Below are 9,683 nucleotides of genomic sequence, written 5' to 3'. Positions count from 1 at the left end.
AAATCTTCAACTAAAATAGTTAACAAAACATTAACAACTTAATGTTATCTTTTAAGTAACGTAAAAAAGTCAACATTTTCGGATAACAATTGTCAGTATTAAAATAATAACTTTTATTTATCCCTAAATGTAAGAAAACTTTTAAAAGCTGACTTTTTAAAAATTATATTCGTTATCATTTTATTAACTTTTTGGAATAGCAGAAAGTTGACTTGAAACTGGCAATCAAAAGCTGACAAAAAGAGCGCGCCTGGCCACTTGGGGTGCGAGTTCAGACTTTTGCTAAAGTGGGGGTAGGAGAATGTGCAAAATCGATTGCTTTGTATCGACTGGCAGTCCTATTTTATCAGTCAGAAAAGTACCATTCGCGACATTTAATATGTAGCGCATTTTGATTAATGTTGATACAGAATATAACCTATCGGTAGGAAATTAACAAAAATTTATCAACATCTATTCAAATCAAGTAAAACAGGTAAAAATCTTAGAAATATATGAATATTATTGGATTTTCTGTAAATTTATGATTCTGAAGTTAACAGACAATAAACAATTATTTGTTTTTTTTTTTTTTCTTCAAAACATAAACGACAAAAAAAAAAAATTAAAAATATGCACATGTAGAAAATTAATAAAACTACCACTGCAATTTTTTTGAATAATGTATTGCTTGAAAAAAATTCAAAAAATTATTAGACGTCGGCTAACTTTAGTATCATAAATTGACTTATGATTGTTTTTCAGTTGAAACATCACCATGTCAGGTTATTTTTCGAGGTTGGATAACCCTAAAAACGATGAAACATACTTCATGCTTCGAGATGCTGTCCAACGTAAAAACAGTGAGTTGGTCAAATCACTTTTGAACGATGGTGCTCAGGTAAATAGTCCTCATAGAAGATCTTGTAACACAGTACTTCATTTCGCTACGATGAATAGTGATGTAGAATTGGTGCAAATGTTGCTAGACAGAGGAGCTTATGTTGACATATCAAACACACAGGGTAAAACTCCACTTCATTTAGCAGTTGAATGCGGCTCTGAGCCAATAGTTAAATTACTTGTCAACAAAGGAGCCAACGTAAACACCACTGCTAAAGACAATTCAACGCCAATTGAAAAAGCTTTCGCTCCGTGGCAAAGTAATATTTTTGCACTACTTGTTTGTCATGGTGCTAATGTTGACATTACTTTCAGAGATGGTCAAACGTTACTTTATGAAGCAGTTCAACGCGGCTATACATCTATCGTTAAGTGTATTCTTGAAAATTCTTCAGTTAATAAAAGTATAAACAAAAACTGTCTTACAACAGCAGTACTTGATGGAAATGAAGAAATTGTTCAACACTTGATTAACCATGGTTTCGAAGTTGATCCTCATTGTGTTGATTATTCAAAATTTTTCCACACTATCGTTGCAAGAGGATATATCAAATTCGTAAATGATCTTTTGACAATGGATGCTAATGTTAATGCACTTCGTCAAGAAATAACTGAATATACACTCCTTCATACTGCTTGTATAAATCGAAAATTAGAAATCACTAAATTATTAATACAGCACGATATTAATTTGAATGTGAAAGACAGTAAAGAAAAAACGGCAATATTTTATGCCGTAAAAAATAGCGATTTTAATATTGTAAAGTTGTTGATAACTAACGGAGCTCGCATTGATGATGATCCCGATTTACTTAATATTGCTGCTCATAATCAGTGCATCGATATTGTTCAAATTTTACTGGAACATGGTGTTGATATTAATGCATATGATCGTTTTGGAAATACGGCTTTACATTCGTCATTAATTGAAAAGTTTTTCCAATCAGTGGACAATGTAATTAGTATACTCTCTTCTAGAAACGTTAAGGCATCATTAGTTCGACTATTATTGAACAAAGGTGCTGATGTCAATATTCAAATGAAGGATGGTCAAACAGCGCTTCATTTAGCTGTTCGAACTGATAACAAAGAAATTGTAAATACTGTTCTGGAATACAATTCACAAGTGAATATATCAGATGCTGAAGGAACTACACCCCTACATTTAGCAGCACAAGCAACAAATTTTATTATTGTTAAGAGTCTTCTAAGTAAAAATGCAAATATTAAAGCTATGGATATAAAAGGTATGACGGCATTACATTTTGCGGCTGAAGTCGGACATCTCGATATTATTAAAATTCTCTTGAGACATGAACCTGATGTCAATGCCGAGGATCAATTTTGCTTGACACCACTGCATTGTGCAGCTAAATATGGACACTTGGACGCTGTTAAAATTTTCCTTCAGCACAATGCTAATGCAAATGCCGTTGACATAAGCGGTTCGACGGCTCTTCATTTAGCTGTTGAAGCCAGGCATCGTAAAATTGTTAAGCCCTTACTTAAATTCAATCCTGACATGAATTCACCAAATGATAATGGTGAAACTTATCTTCATATTGCGGTTAAAAATGAAGACATTCATACTACCAAATTACTTTTGAATTATTCTATAGATATTAATTGCATCAATAAAGATGGATTAACTCCACTATTAATAGCTGCGCTCGGTAATTTCTCGATATTAACTAAACTTCTGATAGAGAACGGAGCTGATATTCATGTTACCGATCCACGGGGTAGAAGTGTTCTTCACATTGCTGCTGAAAACAATAACTTAGAAAGTGCTTCAATTCTGTTAGAGAAACATGCTGATGTTAACTGTAAAGACGAAAATGGATTGACACCACTACTAATAGCAGTTCGTTTAAATCATGAAGATCTCACTGGTCTTTTCCTCGAGCACAATGCAGATGTTAATTGTCATGATCAAAACGATAAGCCAGCTATTGACATCGCTATGGAGGAAAGAAATGAAAGTATAGTTTTAAAGTTATTGACTCATGGCGCCGATGTTAATTTCGTTGATGATGAAGGATCGACTGTTCTTCTCAATGCTATTTGGCACGCATTTTCTCCACAATTTATCGAAAAATTACTCATGTTTGGTGCAGATGTTAATCACAGAAATAACAAAGGAGAGACAGCTCTTCACATTGCTTCAAGAGTGAAACGACGTGACATTATTGAAATTTTATTAAGATATGGTGCAGACATAAATATCAAATGTCAAAGAAATAAGATCGCTTTATTTCATTCATATAAGTACACCAATTCAAACAACCGCCCATCATTTTTGGTCTGTGATTGTGGGAATTCTGATTGTGAAGGTTGGGACGGTGGTCGTTGCAATAGGTGGAAGCGAAAAAGTTGGTATGACGATGACGACGATTATCAACAAGAAAACTTTTCTGGCCATGTCGATGAATGTTCTTCAATTGTTGCAGTTTTCAAGCGACATATTCTAAAGTTACAAGCTGCTAAATTTCATGTAGATAAGAGTAATATTCATGCTCTTAAATACTTTAAGAAAATGGAAAGTGACAGAGACAACGGTGAAAATTATGACATAGGCTTTGATGCATACAATGAAAGTGATTCTGATATAGATATTGATTCAGACAGCGAAACAGATAATGAAAATTATGGTAGTAAAGAAATTATGGAATTAGGGTCTATGAAAAATGAAAGAATGGGAAACAGCAACATATCATTCTATGATTTTTTGACAAGTAGTGTGCATCGGTTAGCTAGATATGTCAAGAATAAGAATATAGTCGAAATCATAAATTTAAATGATTATGAATTGATATTTCCTATTTATTCTGACATCATCAAGAGTCGCTTTTATATTGGCATGGAGAGGAACAAATTGTTAGCACAATGTGAGTTTCTGGGTGATATTTTTGTCGACTTACCCGATACTTGCATTGATGAAATTATAAGTTATCTTAACAACCAAGAGCTTAGATTTTTAACGAATGCGTACAAAGATCAGAATATTTCGAACAAACGAAAAATTCATCTCGTTTCATAAATTTAATTATTCCAATTAATGTAAACCAGATCAAAAGCACACGCATATTTTTTTTTGTTTTTTCATTTATTTTTTTATTTTTAAAATATTTAAATAACTCAATGAAAATAATTTCTAACTAGTTGAACTATCAACAATCAATACATAAATACTATGTAAGAAATTTCAACTGATTGTTATCAGTACGATTGATCGCAGTTGATTTATGCGTAATTATTTTAATTCTATAAAGTTAATTATGAAAAATTATAAAGTTCGTTTTGAAAATATAATCATTCATTTTAAGTGAATTACTTTTATTATAAAATTTAAATGAAAGTTTTTATGGTTTTAATAATTATTATTGAATATATATTTCAATAATATAAATATTTTGTTTCGAATGAACATTTTTCTTTAATGTTCAATAATAATTTTTTTAGCAAGTACTTTATTTTATTCATTCTTTTCTTCTTTCATATAAAAGATTACACTTTAATAAAACTAATGTGTATTTCAATTGTTTATTAAGAGTAACAATTAGCAGCAACTTTTTTATTACACTATTTATTTATTAACTCGTTTATTTTATGCTATTATTAGTAAAAATTGAAGTACTGATAATGCGGAATTGGTTCTACTGAGATATTAAAAATCAATATTATCAATAAATATAATTTATCAAAATTTTGCATTGATAGTTTCTAAGTTGATGTTTAATTTATGGACAACTCACACGTTAATTTTTTATTCTGTTTAGAAAATCTACGCGATTTTTAAAGATTTATGTTGACATTAAAAAACGCTGACAATAACTATTTTACTTACATTATATCAGTATATAGTTTTTAAGAATGATCAAGAAGAGAACAAAAATATTAATATAACATCGTTTACTGTTTCATATATATGATAAATTAGTAAAAAACCTCTGCGAAAAATAATTTATCATATTACTCATGCTCTTAACAATAAATATTTTATTATTAATTGTAAGCTAAATATTTCATTAATAGTGTTTTTTATCGCATTGTTATTAATATGTTGCCGAAATAAATAACATTTATTTTTTATATTCTTCGTAAATTTTTACAAGTTGGAAAAATCGTGATCCTGAAGTTAGAAGATATTAAAAAATTTTCGGATGTTTTTTTTCCTTGATTCAGAAATCTAATTTGAAATAATTCAAACACGCTTCGAAACAATTCAAAGTTGGCAAAATTGACTATATATAGATATACACTTTAGCATGGATTGAATTATTCCAAATTAGGTTTCTGAATCAGGCTTCTAACAAATCAATTATTGATACAAATAATTTTTAATAAAATGATTAAATTTCAATTTTGAAATTTCGCGCCAAAGTGGTGCTACTGCACGTAGTTGTTTTAGCGTCCAAATTTTTGCTTAAATGGGTTGGGGGGGTCGAGAGAATTGCAAACTCGATTGCTTTGTAGTAACTGACGGTCCAATAGCGGCAGTCAGTATCATCGACAACGGAAGTAGTGCCACAGATCCTTCCTTACGTTTGAATATAAACACAGTATTGTACCGTCGAGTAAAGTTGTGCAGTGATTGTAAGATTTGTCTTTTATTAATTTAAGTTATGTAATGTATCTGTGGTGTAGTTAAGTGATCAGTGCAAGTGTTAAGTGTTGCGAATTCCTGATGTTGATAACTTCCTAGTTCCTGATCAAAATCATCTGGCATCGTCTGGTGGGAAATAGCAGTTAAGTGACGTTTTTTTAGCTGCAATACACTTGGAGCAATTTAAATTAAATTTCCAAGTGTACTAGGATACCCTTCTGCATATTATTTCTCCACCAAGGTTTGTTCAAACACTTGCGTGTTTTTTTTAAATTTTTTTATATCATACTCTGTCGCCATTTTCTTTTGACGTAAGTATTTTTAGTTTTCTCCAATTTCTCATAATTTATTTTTCAAATATTTAATTTACCGCGCAAGTAATAAGAATAATTAATAAGGGTGCACTCTGAAATACGCTACGCCACAGCTGCATTTTGGAATGCACCGATCTTTCCCGCGCATATTTTGCCGCGAAAATTAAAAATTTGAATTTAAAGAACCCAGACCATCAACCGATAAAACAAAAATTTTAATCACTGTCAGTGCTGTCAGTGTAAAATTCAATGTCATTTTTCAAAAAATATGAAAGTAACGACATCTATAAAACAGCTGACCGTTGACAACTCTACAATCTGTGACTCCCCTCAGCATCATGGCCGCTCCCATAAAATTAAAGAGTCCATTCATTATGATATTTACGCGGTGAATTGAGAGTAACATTTAATAACCAATCCATAAATTTATCAACAATACACATCATCATCTAAAAATTAATTGTAACAACAATTCAAATGAAAATTAATCATTGTCAAAGTATCCTTACTAATTTAAATAACTGAAAAATATAAATATATAGATTGTTAATCAATCATCGCATGAGTTATAACAATAATATCGCCGTTTGGTTTGTAACTTGACAGATGCGAAGTGTACTAATTAATTTAATTTTTAAATTATTAAGAAGAATAATTAATAAAAGTGAAAGGATATGAGACAATGATGCCGATAAAGGATAATCAAGATGTGGCATGTTTCCTTGTCACCAAACACTCATGGAAGGGAAAGTAAGTTTACTTTATATATAAATACTACTTATTTTTATTTATCATTACAGCAAATAAATTGTAATTTGTTATTTATTTTAATTGTTATTAATTATCAACACAGATACAAACGTATTTTCTCAATTGGATCCATGGGTATCACGACATATAATCCAAGTAATTTAGAAGTTACAAACAAATGGGAGTATGCTGATTTTATAAATGTACAACCTACCAATAAAAGTCAACTTGGTTTACATGAATTTAGCATCACAATGCGTAAGGAACGTAAAGTTGATACTATGAAATTTAGCTCGGAACATAGAGCGCATTTATTAACTGAAGCACTTAAATACCGTAATCAGTTTGCTGAAAAACCTAAAGAGATACTCGTAAGTACGATAATTTATATTTATTGTTTTATCATCAAACACATGGCTCGACTATGATAATAAAATGAAACCATTTTATTTTTATTCCTTTTATTGTGACAATAGAAAAGGATAAAATTTTATCAACAGATTTAACAAAATAATCGTGTAGAATTTACATTTTTCACTTATCAATTATTACTAATCATTAATTGATAATTATGAATCAGCCACTTTTAATTATCAAAAAGAATTTTGTAGAAAATCTACAAAAAAAAAGTAGAACTTGTTACCGTTAAAAAAAATCCATGAAAAATCTATAAAAAAAAAAAAAATCAGGACTTGTCACCGTCTACGAAAATCCATAGAAAATTCATAGAAAATCTATAAAAAAAGTCAGGACTTGTCACCGTATAAGATAACTCATAGAAAATCCATAGAAAATCTAAAAAAAAAATCAGGACTTGTCACCGTATAAGAAAATCCATAAAAAAACCCATAGAAAATCTACAAACAAATCAGGACTGGTCACCGTCTAAGAAAATTCATAGAAAATTTATAGAAAATCTATAAAAAAATTAGGACTTGTCACTGTCTAAGAACATCCATAGAAAATTCATCAAAAATCTATAAAAAAATCAGGACTTGTCACCGTCTATGGATTATGGAATTTCTATGGATTAGCTAGCTATTGATATAAAAAATTCAATTATTGACATTTTATTTAATTTAATTATTTATCTAACTTCATTTATCATTTTCAAAAGTTATACATATTTTTATATAATCTTAAAAATATGTATAACTTTAGAAAATTAACTTTTAATTTATAACACAAGCGATTAGACAAAAAAAATTAAATTTCTGAAAACAGCACGAAAGTGAAAATTTTATAGAGATAACAGCTTGTCAATAATTGGTACATTTGAGTGATCGTATAAATTCTTCTATAATTGCTCTATATTTATATAAACTCAAAATTTTATTTATTAAAATAAAATCTAAATAAATTAATATATTAAATACAATAAATAAACTAAAATTTCTAATATACTTCTGATGATGTCAATAATTGAGGCTTTTACATAACTAATTATCCAGTTGGAAAAATATAATGTCGCAATAAAAAATATTGTAATTATGATGTATTATTATGACCTAGAAACTATAAGCTAGAGAATTTGTGCCACAAAAGTACTTTTAATAATTAAAAGTGAAAAATTAAAATAAAAGTTTTTTGACTCATAGCTAAATAATTAATTATACGAGAGACTCTTAAAGAGCTACTTCATTATCTCATAGTTTTGAGTATAAATTTATATAAAATAATGTCTTATTGATAAAAAAATTTATTAGCGTATTTTAAATTTGTTTAGTAAATAAATTACAAAACTGCATTAAGAAATCTCAGTTTAATGTCAAGTTCATAATTATCAAAACATCTTCAATTTATCATTATACATAGTCGGAAAATTTGTGTTAAATTTAATACATTGTACTTGTGTCAAACAATATTACAGGTTTAAAACTTGTTGAGATCGGATAACACATTTAACTTTAGTTAAACTTACACTTGACGGTGTCAAATAATTGATAAAATATTTAACCATTGAATTTTTATACACAAGTACACAAAATTTTCAACTGTGTAATGACAATATTTATAAGTGAAAATCATACCGACGTAATATTTTTTCTCGGTAATAATTGATTATGAAAAATATTAACTAATTAATTTATTTATTTAATTGTAGAGATATCAAGCGTACAAACATCATTGGTCAGACACACGTTTGCCAGTTGTTTTAGAAGTAACACCATACAGTCTAGACCAATTAGATCCAGCAACAAATATGTTACTCGCGAGTTACTATTACAAGGATATTGATGGATTAGGTACAATGAAAGATTATCAAGATGGATTCGTGATAGTAAGCAGTGGTTTCGGACGATTACATTTATTTTCATCACAGCACATTGAAGAGATAAAACGTAAAATTGTTGATTTGGCTCACACTAATTTAGGATTAACCATGACTGTATTAAAAGAAAAAATACCAATGGACGAATTTATAATGCAGCGTATGGGTAGATACAGTGGAGACGAACATATAACAAGTGTATCTGAATTTACAGTACATAAAATATCATCACGCCATTCAGATCCACAGCGTAGAACACTGTGTCTATCGGATACATGTTTGTTGGAGAGAGATCCACAGACTTATAATATATGTACACTGAGGCCGCTTTCAGATATTTTTGTTCTTGTACGTGACAACGCAAATCCACAATTGTTTACGATACAATATCTCAATGGACAATTACGCAGTTACATGGCTACTGATCGAGATTCATTATTAGCATCTCTGTTGGACGGCGTTCGTGCATCAGGAAATAGAGATGTTCATGTTAAAATGAATGTGATTGCACGTGGGAAACGTCTTGGTCCATTAAATTTACCAGTTGATGAGGAAGTGGAAATATCACATGTTAAATTTTTACAACAACCACCTGGTGGACGGTTTTTTGCTGAAATACTTGAACGGTTTAATGCTAATATACCTTACAGTGGTCTTCATTATTCTGTTACACAAGACGTAAGAATTTTTTTTTATTTATTTCCTTTTATTATTTTTTATTTTAATTTGTTCTATATTAGTATATTAATTTAAAAATTTCAAACTTATATGATTCAAAATATTTTTTATTTTATTTTTTACCTTTTTTAAAAAAAAAGTTTATGTCATTCGTATTCTTTGATAAATTTTTACTAAAAAA

At 29.3% G+C, this 9,683-nt stretch overlaps 2 protein-coding genes across 7 annotated transcripts in view; both read left to right on the top strand.

The window, feature by feature from the left end:
* Nucleotides 1-204: 204 nt before the first annotated feature.
* On the top strand, nucleotides 205-4,169 carry LOC130664031 (ankyrin-1-like). The gene is made up of 2 exons (XM_057463689.1): nucleotides 205-475; nucleotides 745-4,169. The coding sequence occupies exon 2, from the start codon at nucleotides 758-760 to the stop codon at nucleotides 3,920-3,922; it is 3,165 nt and encodes a 1,054-aa protein (XP_057319672.1). The 5' UTR covers nucleotides 205-475; nucleotides 745-757; the 3' UTR covers nucleotides 3,923-4,169.
* Nucleotides 4,170-6,110: 1,941 nt separating this feature from the next.
* LOC130676583 (dnaJ homolog subfamily C member 13) overlaps nucleotides 6,111-9,683 on the top strand; it is a 70,852-nt gene continuing 67,279 nt past the window's right edge. For 4 of the 6 annotated variants that reach the window (XR_008991452.1, XR_008991451.1, XM_057482945.1 and 1 more), the window contains exons 1-3: nucleotides 6,112-6,552; nucleotides 6,656-6,923; nucleotides 8,657-9,502. Coding sequence is in view for 4 of the 6 variants with exons in the window: in XM_057482945.1 (XP_057338928.1) it covers nucleotides 6,485-6,552; nucleotides 6,656-6,923; nucleotides 8,657-9,502 (1,182 nt within the window). In the remaining 2 variants the exon portion in view is untranslated. Of the gene's footprint in view, nucleotides 6,553-6,655; nucleotides 6,924-8,656; nucleotides 9,503-9,683 lie in introns of all 6 variants that reach the window. The other 2 variants (XM_057482953.1, XM_057482936.1) reach the window with 1 other exon arrangement.

Source organism: Microplitis mediator, chromosome 1, assembly GCF_029852145.1.
Source record: "Microplitis mediator isolate UGA2020A chromosome 1, iyMicMedi2.1, whole genome shotgun sequence".
Classification (NCBI taxonomy): Eukaryota; Metazoa; Arthropoda; class Insecta; order Hymenoptera; family Braconidae; genus Microplitis; species Microplitis mediator.
This window is presented reverse-complemented; position numbering and strand designations above follow the sequence as displayed.